Source organism: Notechis scutatus, chromosome 1 (assembly GCF_049901735.1).
Source record: "Notechis scutatus isolate UNSWTSFEM ecotype Mainland chromosome 1, rNotScu1.2, whole genome shotgun sequence".
Classification (NCBI taxonomy): Eukaryota; Metazoa; Chordata; class Lepidosauria; order Squamata; family Elapidae; genus Notechis; species Notechis scutatus.
Window position 1 is genome coordinate 70,853,098 of NC_142009.1, and position 17,141 is coordinate 70,870,238.

The 17,141-nt window shown below is 36.2% G+C and overlaps 1 protein-coding gene across 9 annotated transcripts in view; it reads left to right on the forward strand.

The window, feature by feature from the left end:
- The window catches only part of RGS7 (regulator of G protein signaling 7), a 177,888-nt gene that overhangs the window by 79,440 nt on the left and 81,307 nt on the right, over window positions 1-17,141 (forward strand). For all 9 annotated transcript variants that reach the window (XM_087967382.1, XM_087967395.1, XM_026669321.2 and 6 more), the window contains one exon: window positions 5,446-5,542. In XM_087967382.1, the coding sequence (XP_087823508.1) occupies window positions 5,446-5,542 (97 nt within the window). The remainder of the gene's footprint in view (window positions 1-5,445; window positions 5,543-17,141) is intronic.

Consider the following 17,141-nt stretch of genomic DNA (forward strand, 5'->3'; position numbering starts at 1 on the left):
TGTATTGTTCAAACTATGTACCTTGGGTTTTTTTCCCCTCTTGGGCCCAAGTTACCTTGTATAGCATAGATTACAGTGTTCTTATTCTTAATCTTCCACTTCCTAAAAAAAATGATTAATCCACTTAGATGCTTTTTCGAGCAGAGAGGGATACTTTCTCAAATTTTTTTTTTTTTTTTATGGAAAAAGTTTTGAAATGTTATGTGGACCTTAAGCCACCTTTATCAAAAAAAGAAGTTATGTAAGCCAGGGTCCCTTGTGTTTTGTTTCAGAGTTATTTTCAGGTTTATTGAACAAATAGCAGTGCAAATCTGAAAACAGAATCCCTGAATAGTATCAGAAGAATTTATTCCCTGAAACCAAACATATTTGAGACATTCTTAGAAAGGCTCACCACCCCTTTCATCATTTGTTTACAATATGCAGTTAATCAAACATGAATACCTTGAGATCCAATTAGTTTCTTCTTAAACACAATATCTATAAGTGTATCCTGGTAAATGTGTACATTTAGCAATGAATGAGAGAAATTCAAATTAAATCTGGTCATTTACAAAGCATTTGGTTAGCTTGCTAATAAATGCTAGGATTTTTCAATTCAATTCCCCATCTCTCACAAATGTTACAAATTCGAGCATGACAAATTTTGGATCTCTGCTAGAGCATCTCCTTGGCTCGTATTGTGGCATCTCTGCAACTGCTGTTTCCTCAGTGATTCTCCCCTCCCCCCATTTTGAAAATGTCAAATTCCCTTATTGGTTTCAGAACTATGGTTTTCTTTTTCTTCTCCACGGCAGATCTTTTGCACCTTCTGTACAGGTAGGATTTGTTGTCTTTTAAAAAGACAGAGTGCAATATTGCATTGTCAGAAAGGGTCTGGATGAAACTGATAAGAGATAAACAGACCAGTAGACAGGAAATGCTGAGGCAAAGCTAAGGAGCTAATTTTTTACTCTGCAATTTCAGAACTCAGCAATGACCATTCAGGGAGAGAGAGGCAACCATGCTAAAAACAACAACACTTTTCTGATATGCCTGTTCAGTCAAAGCTTGACAAGCATTTCACCTTGTACAGCATAGATTACAGTATTCCTACTCTTAATCTTTTATCGTAATACAGCTGTAGCAGATTCTAGGCAATCAGAACAGAAAATGGCTTTAGTACATAGTTTGGCTTCAGCACATTATGGCTTTAGTACATTATTTAGTGAGAACATAATGATTTGCATTTGAATAAACATACCTTTGTCGGAGATACTGAATTTATCTGAATTTAGGACAATTTTGGCACCATATTGATCTGGAAAAAAATGTTTAGATATTTTTTCATAGAAGAGAATGTGGCCCCTGTTACTACATATTCATTTAATCTAAAGATGCTAATTGTTTCTTTAGGAAGCCAACTTTTTTAAAGGGAAAATAATATTCCTTTCGAGTACGTAGAATAAAACAGGAAAAATTGAGATTAAATTCATTGGTAATACAGTTGTGGGTTTCTGTGAACTCAGATTTAATTTTGCAATGCGGAATAAATTCAAGAAAGATATATCTATATAGAATTATGCTCTCATTATGACCTTTAACTGTGTGAAACAGTGTATCATAGGCATCAGTGTTTTAACCAAGGTACCTCAATTTACAGAATATGTCTAAAATCTGGGACCCATGATTCTGGAAGGAATTAGGGGAAGTTGTAACTGTTTCAGTGCTACTGGTTGCTGCTGAATTGCTGGGCTGCTTCTGTGATCACAGGATCTTCATTTTCTGTTAGAAATGTAAGTCACCTAACAGTTGGGTTGGAAATATATAAACCAGTATAGACATTTTAATACTGTCTCTTTAAGGGAATGCTGAAATTGTAATTGGGTGTGGTTCCCCAAACGGCCATAATATGGAGCCAGAAACTTGGTTTGTATGTCCTGTTGTTGCTAGTTGCTGGTTGGTCGATGTTCTGATGTTTGCTGTTTTTGGTTCCTGAATTTTTTTCCCTATTGACTGTTGCTGATCATAGTTTTCTTGGATTTGATGTAAGTCTGTTACTGAATTGTTTATGATACTGGACTTTGTTTTTGGATTATCCCTAGACTGAATACTGACCGCTATAACCGTGTATGACTTGGACTGTTTGTTGGACTTTGCTTAACCGTTTACTGGAAGTAAAAACCTACATTTTACTATACAGTGTATCTGTGTGCTGGTTGTGTGTTATTCCTCACCATTCTCATTATGTCTCCCTGTGTGCACTCATTCTCCTAACGGGGAATTACCTCAACATTTTCAATATTTCAATTCAAGTTTTGTGCATCACATTATAAAAAAGATGTTGAGACTCTAGAAAAAGTACAGAGAAGAGCAACCAGGATGATTAGAGGACTGGAGGCTAAAACATAAGATGACCGGTGCAGGAACTGGGCTTGGCTAGTCTAGTAAAGAGAAGGACCAGGGGAGACATGATAGCAGTCTTCTAATATTTGAGAGGCTGCCACAGGGAGGAAGGGATCAGTCTATTTTCTAAAGCTCCTGTAGGCCAGACAAGGAATAATGGATGGAAACTGAACAAGGAGAGAGTTAACCTGGAAATAAGGAGAAACTTTCTGACAGTGAGAACAATCAACCAATGGAAGACCTTGCCCTCGGAAGTTGTGGAAGCGCCATCACTTGAGACTTTCAAGAAGAGATTGGACTGCCATTTGTCAGAAATGGTGTAGGGTCTCCCGCTTGGGTGGGGGGTTGGGCTAGATGACCTACAAGGTCCCTTCCAACTCTGATTGTCTGTTATCTGTTAATATTCTGTGATAGTTTCCCAGCCTCTCTTGTAATTCCTCATTCCATTTCCCACCCAGCGGTAGTCATTTACTGTTGGGAAGAAAAGGGAAAGGAAGGAAGATTTCCAATGCTTCCTACCAAATCCCCACAAGTAAACTCAATGAGGAAACTGGCAGTTTCCTTGCTCCTCCTGCCATTTTTTTTTTGCCTGCCCTTAAATCATTTTGTTTCTCGGTTTAGGTAAGGAAATATCTATGAAATGATCATCCTTCAGGTTATCTAGTAGCATTTATAGATGAAGTGCTTGTTTACTGAGAGTCTATATATTTGAAGGAGTTTAAGAAAAAGAGAAGAGAATAGTTTGCACACCTGTCAGAATGGTGTCTCGGTTTGTGTTCTGTAGCCATTGGTGGTGTTTGACAGAATGCCCTTTGAGGTGCCAATGATGGTGGTAGTGGTATTTGTGGTACCGGATTCATTGAGGTTTAAAAATATACTGACGGGTTGCACAGGGCCGCTTTTGGGCCTCATGCTGTGCAGTCCTGAATTAATTTCTTATGAAATCACCTTGTGGAGGATACATTCTCCAAGATGAGACATTGGTGTGGAAATTCACACTTTTAAATCACTGCATATTTATGTTCCTTCCCAGCATTTGGTTTAAGAATACTTATTTTATAAGGAAATACATTTTACTTCTTGCTGAACTGGGTTTTTCTTTTATCTGTAGTTTTAGTCTGCTTCTAACCGGCCTGAATATTTTAGATGTTTGTTACCGTTAGTCTCTGCTTTGTAAATTGCAATTTATGCAGCATTCTGTGTTTAATTGATATTATTATGGTATAGTATCTTTTATCTGCATTATCCTCAGGTTTATAGAATTATTCTTAAGCTGAATGAATACATAATATTGATGCTTTTAATGGTCTTAGCTCTGCATTGTTTTTTAATTAGCTGTTGTATTAATGGGTTAAGTTTGTTTTATTTTGGTTTGTTCCCTTGTATGCCTCACTTGGAGAACAATTTGTTACAGGAAACTATAAATAAGCGAATTCTTTGACCAAGTGTGAAAAATGGCAACTAGAGACTAAAGAATATGAGAAGAGAGAGTTTTATTGCTCAAGGTTACAATCTTTCCTTTGGAAAGGAGATGGGCAGGGTTTTACAACTTGATTCAAAATTATTTGCAAAGTGTGCAAACGTAGTTTCAGTTGGCATTTGACTCCCACGTATATTGATATCAAAAATACATTGAAATATCATCAGTCATTATGGATGTGTGAGTGTGTGAAAAGGGAACATCCTTTGTTCTCTTATATTTGAAAGAAGACTGCTTTGTCTTGATCAGAAAGGAAGACTGAACTATATCACAGTAGCATTTCTGCAAAAAATACACATATAAATAACATGCAATAGAGTTTGGAATACTTTCTGGGAAGCTGTCATTCAAATTAAAATCTCTTCAAAGATGAGTCATGTTTCATTTTTTTTTAATCCTTGGCATTTTTTAAATGTACATTGAAAGCTGACAGTTTTTGGTATAACGTCTACATTTTTAGTGTCAAAGGGCTTATCTGAGAATTTCCCCCCAACCTAGTTAACCCAGACCTTTAATGAGAAATTTTAATTTTCCAGGTTTCAAGTATCAAAAATGCTATGTTTAAATGAAAAAAAATGTAGCATTACATAATCAACTCCCCCAGCCTGTGATATCATAGAAATAGAACCACATGTATGACATCCGGTGCCATAGTTATGTATGAATGAGCAAATCATTTAAGAATTCAACAAAGTGGTACTCAAAATTATTAATTGAGATTTTTTTTTGTTAAGTAATCAAACAAATGCTTACTACTATATTCAATAAATTGATCTTTAAAGAAAAATGTATGTATGTTTAAGTGCTATTATTTGAAATTGTTATTCATTGTGGAGACGCAGAAAACAATGTTGGGTACAGAATAGTTTTTAATAGCATTAAATAACATTATTAGCTTGGTAAATAAACTTTTTTTCTTAGCTTCATTCCTGTCTCTTCAGTTTACAATATCATCAAAGCTGTATTTATGGACAATTCTCATGAGAGCTTTGACCTTGAGTGTTAATTGCCAGTATAGTGTTTAAAGTCTTGGATTTGGCTCAATATAGTCATTAAGATCTTGTATTGGAAAAATACTGATTCAAGTCAGCACCTGACTGTGGAGGTTACTTGGCTTTGGCCAAGTTACTGACTTCTTATCTAGATTTTTTTACAGCTTTCTCCATAGCTTTCTTCATTAATAGCATGATGATTCACTTTAGTGGAGATTCCTGCGTATGTTGTTTTAAGCTCTCAAGAGAAAATGTAGGATATAAATGTAGTTATTATCAGTCAGTCAATCTATCAGAATAATTAAGATTCAGGACAGATAAAAATCTGTTTCTTGATACAAAAAATAGTTATCTTAGAATTGATGCCACAAGATGTGGTAATGGCCTCTAACTTAGATGGTCTTAATTTAGCTATTATTAGTTATTGTTTATGAAAGCTATATATAATTGCAATATCAGAGGTTATTGTCCTCACTTAGGCATTTAGTTTGGTCACTGTGGCAACATGGTACTAGATCAACTCAAGACACATCCAGTCTGCTTACTACTCAAGAACATAATATATTTATTTGTTCCTTTTTTGTCCAGATGGAAGATGTCATAGCTCGTATGCAAGATGAGAAAAATGGGATTCCTATTCGTACAGTCAAAAGCTTTCTCTCCAAGATTCCCAGTGTTTTCTCTGGTAAGATTCAAAATACAGCGTGTGCTTCATTGAGTACTGGAAAAAATACATGAGAACAATGATAAACTAGAAAATTAGTACAGACAAAATTAAAAATAATGACTATAAGTCTTTAGTAATTTACAATGAAGTTTCATTGGTCGTGTATACTGTAAGCTCCATGCTGTGTTAGCACATTATTTTGTGTAAGCATTTGGACTGTATTCTATGTTTCCCCTGCCTCCAGCAGTTTCTTCTTTGGAAGAAGATCTGGAGCTTCTCAAGAAGCTATGTGTTCCTGGAACATTAATACTGACAAGTGTCTTTTCCTCAGAAAATAGAAAAATAAAAATAAATAAAAAAGACAAGTACAAAGAAGGAGTTTCTGATGTTTTTGACAATGGATTAAAATGCATTTAGATTTTACCTTCTTTCTTTAAAGTTACATCATAATTTCTTTCTTCCATTTCTATTGTTACTAACTGTCAAACCTATCATTGCAAATTTATTTATTTTTTCATGAAAAAGTTCATAAGAAGTTTCACTTTTGTTATTTTTCCATTTCTCTTACTGTTGGCAGTATATCTCTACTTTGTAAACACTAATAAGCAAGTTCTTGGTTATCTAAAACATACAGATTTTTAAAAAAGATCTATGGCTTTCAGAAAAGTAACTTCCCATCATATTAAAAAAATTTTTTTTTGCTAATTTAACTTGAGTCATTTTAATATCATTATCAGAAGTTTTATCTTTTTTGTGGAAAAATTATTCTTTTCCAATCTTCCATTAAACCCCAATTTCCAAATGGTTAACTAACTAATACAACTAATAGTATTAGTATAATTAAGGAATTAATCCATAATTCCTTGTTGTTCCTCCTGGAGCATATATTCCTATTATCAAAGTCCTGGCCCCATGCTAAATAGCTTCAATCCCAACACACACACACACACACACACACACACACACGCAGGTCTTGGCATGTTTGGGTCTTTTCCCGTGTAAAATTGAGAGCATCTTGGCAACGTTTTGACAAGGTCCCACTCGCCATCTTCAGGCTGCTTTCGGCTTCGTGCTTGTGCGAGAAAAGCGTGATCGGAGCTGCCGTCTCCCTATATATACTGGTGGGGACGCTTTGCTCGCACAAACATGAAGCCTAAAGCACCAGCCTGAAGATGGCGAGTGGGACCTCGTTGAAACGTTGCCAAGATGCTCTCAATCTTACACAGGAAAAGACCCAAACACGCCAAGACCTGCATACCTGTACCCGTGAAAATCTACGAATATGATATATATATATATGTATGTATGTTTGCATGTATGTATGTATATGGATCTTTGGTTATTCGGGTTTTCTCCCGCGTAAAATTGGAAGTATCTTGGCGACGTTTCGCAGAAATCTCATTTGTCATCTTCAGGCTTGTGTCTTCAGCTTTGTGCTTCTCAGAGTAATGTGAGCTTGCAGCTGCTTCTTTCTTTTAACTGCTAGTGGGGGTGTGACTTGATTGGGTGGGGGCTTGGCTGTGTTCTGATTAGGTGGGGGTGTGTTCTCATTGGTTGGGGGGGTTGGCTGTGTTCTGATTGGCTGGGGGTGTGTTCTGTTCAGGTGGGGGCTTGGTTGTGCTCAGGTTAGTCTTAGTTGCTGGGGGATTTGAGCTGGTGAGCTGTGATCCTGTTGTTTGGCTTCGCGTTCATGGTCATGCCACATCCTCATGGTGGGCGTCCGTTCGCTTCATGTATGGGTCAGAGGGGTTTGAAGCAGGTAGTGATGTGGCTGCAGTACAGCTTCTGGTCTGTGGTCATGTCTCATCATCTGTGTGGGTGTGAGTCTGCTTTCTATGTGGAAGTGTGGTGGTAGCATCTTGTGTGGCCCTCGTGGGTGTGGGTCTGGAGTCATGGTTTGTCCGATGTATGTGGTGGGGCAGGCGGTGCATGGGATTTCGTATACTCCTTTTGTATACCGCCTGTCCCACCACATACATCGGACAAACCAACAGAAGAATAAGTGCCTGCATTGAAGAACACAAGAAGTCAATCAAAAAAGAAGAACCGACCTCTTCCCTGGTCCAACACCTCAAAGCCACAGGACATGAGATTGACTTTAAAAATACCAGAACTATCGCCAAAACTGAACACTTCAACAACAGAATAATCAGAGAAGCCATAGAGATAGAAAAACGCCCACACGGCATAATAAAATTCTGGGTTTAGAATAAACGAGATGATACCTCCCGCCTACCAGCCATTTGGAAACCTGCCCTCATTAACAAACGAGTACCTAACATGAAGAATGACACCAGACCCACACCCACGAGGGCCAGACAAACACAATACAGAAGCCTGATGATGGCAGATGAGATTCTGCCGAAACGTTGCTACAACTTTAAAAGCACAACTATAATGACGTGGGAAAGTTGGGGTCATAATTGGCAGTTTATACAGATGGTGAGATGTCTTCTGATTCTATCCCTTCACTTTTTATCTTTTCATGGAATAGATTACATAAGGGTAAGAGTAGAATAGACAATTTGATTGAGGAACAAAATGAAAGGAGCCAAACAGATAATACATGATGTCTAAAATCTCATTCTTCATGTATTAACTGCATGATGATTATTATGGGTGGTAGAGTGCAGTTCCTGTAGAAGTCTAAACACATATTTCCATTTAATATATGAGTGCTGGAAGAGAGGTGGAAAACTAGGCAACACCAGAGGAAGAACTTTGTACAAATCAGTTATCGTTTCTAAACCCAGAATTTTATTATGTGATGGTTTGTGCAGAGTAATGATTTTTTATAGAAAAATGAGAATGGAGTTATTGGTTGATTGGGTTTAATGAATGAGCCTTTTGTCATGTATTGTACATCAAAATCAGAGTTCATTTTCCAAGGAGATAGGAAAAACTAAGCACTTGGGAGAGGAGTGTATTTCAGACTTGGTCATAGTCATACTTAATCATATATATGCATGCACACACATACACACAAACAAAGAAACCAAATTGTCTATGGAAAGTTTCATGGCATGTATTCATGGCACTTGATTTTAACCCAAATAGCTGCCTTTGCCCAGCCTTATTATGCAAAATGATTATTATAATGTGCCATTTTTTTCATGGGAGCTCGAATTTAAGCAGTTGGTATGTGTTTGCTGGAACAATTTCTATTTTTGTTGAATCAGAATTGAAATTAAATGCAAATGTAATAACTTTACCTTGTTTTTGGCTAATTTTGATATTAAACAACTGAAAGGTATTCAATATTGCATGCCTTTATTTTAGACTGTTTTATTTTTGCCAAAAAATGAGTAGCAAATCTGAAAATATAAAGTATCTAGTGGGTTGGTATAATTGTAGTACAGAAGCTCCCTGATAGCTATCTGCCATTCATATTCTTCATCATTTGACATAACCAGATATAATCATATTGCAGATTAGATGTGTTCTTGTCTGGCACTGATTGAAAATGAGTATCAGTAATAAGGAAAGCAAGTTGATTTACATTCTCAAAGGTGGTGATTACAGAGAGAATTGTCTAAACTAATGATAAGGTAAGAAAGTCAGATCTATTAATTATACAAATAGTGTGGAAGGATGCACAATTTTTGAATGTTTAAAATGTGATAAAGAACAGTTGTATAAACATGTTTCCAAAGAGTAAACTTTCTATTTCCTCTTGCTTACTTGAGTTTTCATAGCTGGCCCTAAATATTGAAAAATTGACCAAAGAATGTGGGGGAAAGAGACAACCGTTATAACATGGCTGACTTGTCAGATGTTTTTGCATAGTCTGTTTTGTTAAACAAGTCATATATCCTAATTTATTTTATCCCCATATTTAGTGAGTGAGGTGAATTTTAGTGAATGATTTTTATAGATGATAAAAGATCAGGAAACTTAATGGTTTTTTTTTCAGCTTAATGGTTTGAAGATGGAAAAGTCTACATTTGAATTAAATCATTGAGACACCTTCAGTATTGATTAAACTATCTATAATAACATCACATCTTTGGTTATCTTTGGTTAATTCAAATTGCATTCTGCAAGATACAATAGCTTTGGATATCACTTCTAAGAATTATACTATGAAAATTATTTGTGGTAATCAACCCTTTTTTGTGTTATGTCAACATTTAACCTGCTGTTTTGCAGGTTTGTTGACTTTGACTCCTACAATCTTTCAAATAGTTTGACCTTTGGGAAAAGCTTCTCTAAGCACATGCTGGAAGTTGTCCAGATTCCTCTTTCTGCTGTCAGTACAATTCAGGGACAAGAAGGCCTCATATTGTCAAATAAACTCTGTAATTTCAGGACTAGGATTCTAGTCAAGCATTTCACCACTTCTGTGGGTAAGCCTCGAATAGAGTAAAATACTGAATCCAGTCAGGTTGCATACATCTCAATATTCCTCCAGTCTTTTTTTTTTTTTTATAAATCATTTCACAGTCTTGTTATTGGATGCATTTTTAATGCAAGTCCACCAAGTTGGAATGTATTGACTTTCTTGAAATGTTAAGATTAGTATTGTTAAGAAGGTAAGTGTAGCCACAAATTAATTTCCTGGCTAGACTATTCGCAATAATGGAGAATGCTGTGCTATTACAGACTCTAAGAGACTGGCTTTTATTGAACTCATTCCCATAAAAGTGTTATATTGGTCGCACTGCTGTCTGCCTACCAACATTTATTAAGGTGATCAGCATAAATTTTCAGATTTTTCTTTCTGCAATATTTTTCTAAGTTACCTTATATTTTATTCAAAGAAGCGACATACAACTGAATGATTTTATTTGCTTGAATAAAATGCAAATAAAGATTACAGCCTTTCATTGTTTTTCTTATTTTTCCATTTTTCAAATCAACACTTTTTATATTATTTTTAGTTTTGAAATTTAATTTTTTTCACTTAAGAACTGAAAATATTTGAGGTTGTCCTTTATGTTTTGGTGGGGTGAAGACAGTTTCGTTCTCTGCTTTTCTAAGCTTCAGGCTTTTGTTTTTAAGTTATTCAAGAGCTGGGATTAAGGGAGGATTCTTAATAAAAGATTCAGATCACTAAATGGGACAGGCTAAAGAGGACAGACATGGATTTGCTAGGGGCAGCAATGTCTCAGAGTTAACTTTTGAGAAAGTTATCCACCACCTGTGGAAATCATTGCTCTACTCACTTCAAATTTTTTCCTGCTTTTATTAATTTTATAAATAACTCAAGGCAGCGGACATACCTGATTACCCCCTTCCTCCCCTCTATTTTCCTCACAACAACAACCTGTGAGGTGAGTTGGGCTGAGAGAATGTGACTGTCCCAAAATCACCTGAGGAGAGAATTGGAGTTTTAATTATATAAAAATCACTTAAAACACATCACATTTAAAAATAGTTTAATGTATAAGATTCTTCTCACACATTTATTAATAGATGTAACTACTGTTGATTTGAGATAGATACTTGTTAGATTGACAGAAATATTTTGGGATTCTGATTTCAAGCATAGCGTTGGGCATTTTGGCTAAGCTTATTTGGGGGTCAGTGCTGTTGCTTGAATGGCTCAGAACAGCAGGAAGACAATAGCTAAAGTATTAGTAATTCTTGATATATGGTAAAAGACTTTGGTAGAGTTTCAGATTTCCAGTCAAATGTCAATATAATCCAATAGATGGTGATGGATTTGATTCTGATGTAGCCTTTGGCTTCTTACATATTGGAATTGCAAACTCCATCCATCATGAAATGCTTTTGGGGGAAAAAAACAGATGTCAAAATGTGTACTGACATTTTTACAGTAATACTTATGGAAAACATATGTTGCATGGTGTAGTTCAGATCTTGTAAAGGCATACAGTATGTGTAATTCATGCAGATCTGTGATCTTCATTCAATAGTTGTTTAAGAGAGATTTTTTTTTTTTTTTGCATATGAATTGTTCTAATTTAAACATTGTATCCAAGACTGTTTTTTAAAAGATAAACTATCCTTACCTTTCATTTCTTACAGCTGTCTTTATTAATTAATTAGTTCTATCTCTACATTTTAAGTGTGCATGTGTGTGTGTGTGTGTGTGTGTATGTGCACGTGCATGTGTTTTTTTCTCTCTCTACCCATATTGTTTACATGCTGCCTTTTTTCTGAAAACCCAAAGTGGCATGCATAAGTCATCCCTCATTTTATCAGGTTGAGATACAGGTGAAACTCGAAAAATTAGAATATCGTGCAAAAGTTCATTTATTTCAGTAATGCAACTTAAAGGGTGAAACTAATATATGAGATAGACTCATTACATGCAAAGCAAGATAGTTGAAGCCACGATGTGCCATAATTCAGATGATTTTGGCTTACAGCTCATGAAAACCCCAAATCCACAATCTCAGAAAATTAGAATATTGTGAATATGCTAGGCTCAAAGGTTCAATATGCTAGGCTCAAAGTGTCCCACTCTAATCAGCTAATTAAGCCATAACACCTGCAAAGGCAAAGGGTTCCTGAGCCTTTACATGGTCTCTCAGTCTGATTCAGTAGGAATCACAATCATGGGGAAAACTGCTGACCTGACAGTTGTGCAGAAAACCATCATTGACACACTCCATAAGGAGGAAAAGCCTCAAAAGGTAATTGGAAAAGAAGTTGGATGTTCCCAATCAAAGCACATTAATAGAAAGTTATGTGGAAGGGAAAAGTGTGGAAGAAAAAGATGCACAAACAGCAGGGATGACCGTAGCCTGGAGAGGATTGTCAGGAAAACACCATTCAAAAGTGTTGGGGACATTTACAAGGAGTGGACAGAGGCTGGAGTCAGTACATCAAGAGCCACCAAGATTTGAAACCAGAGATCTTTTTATTGGGAATCTTACTTGATACATATAATAAAAATTTGAAGTATTTGATTGTAAATGTATTAACAGCGGCTAGGATTGTATTTGCTAAAAATTGGAAGAGTGAGAAAATACCATCAGAGGAAGAAATTATCAAGAAAATATTGGAATGTGCTGAAATGAGTAGATTGACATTTGAAATTAGAGAACAAGAAGATAAACAATTCTATGAAGTTTGGGACCTTTTCTATCAATGGTTAGATAATAAAATATAATAATAGAATATTTAGAAACTTAGGAAATAATGAATATAAACTTTTTTTTTTCTTTGATAGTATCTTTATAAAATTTTATTAAGATAGACTTGGTATGACTTTATGATTTGCTATAAAATAAATTAAGTAAACCATAGTTATCTCGTTAAAGTATGAATTAATAAAATTATAGTCGAATGATTGTTTAATAATGATATCAGGCTATATAATTGTTGATTTAATATGAGCTATTTTGTAACACAACTACAATGGAGACTATGAAATGGATGCACAAAAAAAGTGGTAAACCAACCGATACACTGTTTGTAAATTTATGAAGGATGATGATGCTTTTATGTTTTATGTCTTATGTTTTATGTGTTTTTGTTTGTTGTTAAAACAATAAAAAAAAAATCAAAAAAAAAAAAAAAAGAGCCACCACACACACAGACGGATCCTGGACATGGGCTTCAAATGTCGTATTCCTCTTGTCAAGCCGCTCCTGAACAACAAACAATGTCAGAAGCATCTTACCTGGGCTAAAGAAAAACAGAACTGGTCTGTTGCTCAGTGGTCCAAAGTCCTTTTTTCTGATGAGAGCAACTTTTGCATCTCATTTGGAAACCAAGGACCCAGAGTCTGGAGGAAGAATGGAGAGGCACACACTGCAAGATGCTTGAAGTCCAGTGTGAAGTTTCCACAGTCTATGCTGATTTGGGGAGCCATGTCATCTGCTAGTGTTGGTCCACTGTACTTTATTAAGTCCAGGGTCAACACAGCCGTCTTCATGCTTCCTTCTGCAGACGAGCTTTATGGGGATGCTGACTTCATTTTCCAGCAGGACTTGGCACCTGCCCATACTGCCAAAAGCACCAAAACCTGGTTCAATGACCGTGGGATTCCTGTGCTTGTTTGGCCAGCAAACTCGCCTGACCTGAACCCCATAGAGAATCTACGGGGCATTGCCAAGAGAAAGATGAGAGACATGAGACCGAACAATGCAGAAGAGCTGAAGGCCGCTATTGAAGCATCCTGGTCTTCCATAACACCTCAGCAGTGCCACAGGCTGATAGCTTCCATGCCACGCCGCATTGAGGCAGTAATTGCTGCAAAAGGGGCCCAAACCAAGTACTGAGTACATATGCATGCTTATACTTTTCAGAGGTCCGATATTGTTCTATGTACAATCCTTGTTTTATCGAATGCATGTAATATTCTAATTTTGTGAGATTGTGGATTTGAGGTTTTCATGAGCTGTAAGCCATAATCATCTCAATTATGACAAATCACAGCTGGAACTATCTTGCTTTGGATGTAATGAGTCTATCTCATATATTAGTCTCACCTTTTAAGTTGCATTACTGAAATAAATGAACTTTTGCACAATATTCTAATTTTTCGAGTTTCACCTGTACTACAAAATTTCCTAATGAATCCTGTAGCTGGCTGGAGACTTGAACATGGATCTCCTTAATCTCAATGTAACATTGTGACTTACTTCTAGGTGAGAAACTTGAATCAACTTGAACTTGATGAATATGTATTTAACTGTTTCCCATTAAAAACCTATTTAAAATTATGTTGTTCTACAATGGTTTACTTCATGATCAGTGGCAGTGTGTTAATTGCATCCTACCAAGCCATTTTTTAAAACCATGGTTTGTTGAACTGTTCACAGTTTGGCTAATCAAAAGCTAAACAAATTCTCATTATAATTTAGTGTGATGCAACTAATGTCTTGATTGGTTGAAATTCCTCTCTGCATGTTTTAATAAAGTCATTTGTGCTGTCAGATTTGTGACATTTTATAAATCACATTTGTTGTAATGAGGCAACACTACATTTATCACTTATGAAGTACAACATTCCAATTTATGGCAAATAGCACCTTAGGGGACAAATAATGCCATGACTTTTTCACATATTTAGGTCCTAAGTAAGCCATCAGTCTTTTTGGATAGAGAAATGGGCAACATATAAATTTAATAAATAAATAAAAATAATTTGCCAACTCTGTCTTTACATTATTTGTTATCTTATCTGCTTACAGGGCCTTGTTCACTTGTTGTATCTTTTTACACAAACCAGTTTTGCTACCAATATGTTCCTCCACTTCCTTTTGATATCTTTCTGTGTTGTGATAAGCAATGGTTCATTTTGACCATGATTTCTTAATTAAGTCACATTGATTATGTGTCAAGCCCTTCAACTGAAAAGCACAATCAAGGAAGCAAGTTTCAGACAGACATTGTTTAATGGGTTTTAATGCTAAAAATTAGTACAGAAAATTGAGAACCGAGATAAGAATCCTCCAGTCCTCTTTATTAGTGAATTATTTACGTGGGATTTCTTTGAAGCTTTTGAAATTCCCTTTTTCACAGGATGTCCCCAAGATGGGCTATTAATCCATTTCTTTGATAAGTCAGTAACAACCTTTCTGTAAAGAAATTTAGGAATGACCTTGGGGGAGGCATAAGGGAGGACTTGGACTGGAAATTTCACAGTTCTGAAATGGAAGCAAGTGTAGAAAGAAGCTCAACGTAATTCCATCAAGTTCCAAGATTATACTATGATATCCTACAACTATAGAGTAGCATTTCTGGATTCCCTGCAGTGCCTGTTTCTTGATCTAGCTTAACTAGAAGGACTGAAGCTTTCCCTTCAATGATGTCTGATACCTAAAGTTACTTTACCTCTCTTGATCTCAGGATAGTATCTCACCATATAGTTGCCAAATTATGTTAAATCAAAATGAACCTCAGGATTCAGTCCTTGACCCATTACTCTTCAACAAATTATGAAGACATAGAGGAAATGCCTATCACATTTGAGATGACATTCATCTCCATTCATACTCTGTTTGAGGGATCTGTTTCCCAGGGCTGGGGAACAATGTCCCTTTTATGACTTGTGGACTTCCAGAATTCCTGAGCCAGCCATGCTGTCTTGAATTAGGCCCCAAAACTTGACATCCCTTCCAACTATGTTATTGTATTAAATATTTTCTCTGGACCTTTGTTTCTTTCAGGCATCTACCTGAGCCTCACTGAGTATAAACAAACCTTCAAATTTCTTCTCCCATTGAATCCTACCCTGAATCTTACCCTGATTTTGCTATCTTTCAAGTGGTTTTTTTGAGTTGCAGCAAATCATGGCTGGTAGATGGCAAAGAGGATTTTGGAAGGTGTTCTGAACTGTTATTGGCTCAAATCTAAAGACAAAGAGATCGAGTGTGTGTACAACGGGCTTTTTCTTTCATTGATGGAGAGATTAAGTTTGAGTCACATTTCCTGTCTTTTTCCTGAATGAGAACCTTTAGCTCAGCTTGTTCCCATGGAAATGGGTGCAGTGCTTGCAACATCATGAACAATAAAAAAAATCATTTGATTTTCATTTTAGTTTTACCTTGAGGGAAAGTGGACCATGAAAATATACAATGATGTAGATATTTGTTTAGGTTCTTGAGGGTTTCTGAGGGAGGGAGGGAGGAAGGAAGGAAGGAAGGAAGGAAGGAAAGGAAAGGAAAGGAAAGGAAAGGAAAGGAAAGGAAAGGAAAGGAAAGGAAAGGAAAGGAAAGGAAAGAAGGAAAGGAAAGGAAGGAAGGATCTACTGCAAACCTTCATGCTTCTAATCTAGTAAGAATACATGAGAATTGCTACATTTAAGCTAGCTTTCTGGCCATATCTAAAATCACTACAAACTTATGCTTGCTCTGTCCTTTGAAGAATATCAAAACACAAGGAATTTGTGAGTCAGCCACAGATATAGAAACACATTCAGTGTTTCTAGGTAAAGGGTGTATCTTGCTCTCTCTGCCATCTGTTCCCTATCTCATGACATGTACAAGGCTGAGTCATCCTGTTGATTTTGCAGTTCCCAGTTGTTTCAATTTGGTAAGTGCTTTCCACACATTAAACTACAGGCATGTGGTGCAGTAGTCTATGTGGACTATATCTAGTCACTAAGAGTTGACACTGACTTGATAATACATAAATAAATAATGATGTGACATTGTTAAGTTGTTATTTCAGTAACTCAGGAAGGCTTCCTCACCTAAGAATCTAGCATTAGGACAATAAAGATGCTTTCAGAATACTCTGAAATTTTAAGCACTCACTATTCAGATAAACTGCTCCTGCTCAGAATGATTGTGGAAATGAATAAATGCAGAGAAACTTTCCCAGAAGTTTTGGTTATACATTACCTCTTTCAGTTAATATTCCCAATAATTTAAGGATCATCCAAGTATATATATTTTTAAAAAACACAAGTCTTTAATTTGCACAGGATTGCATCACTTTGTTCTGTGTGTCCCTCTGGCACTACCTGTACCCTATCCCTCCTGGTCATTTGCCCTGGTTTATGTCACTTATCTGTATTTCCTTTCTGCTCCCCAATTCTTCCTACATTATTTGGGCTCATTTCTTACATTATGTGTCTCCTTCACCTTCTTTCAGAAGTATTAGATTGCAGGCTTCAAGCTTAGAGAAAAAAATGATTTGGACTGGAGGATCCAATCTGGGTCGGTGACCAGGACCAGAGTTTCATCTTCCAAAC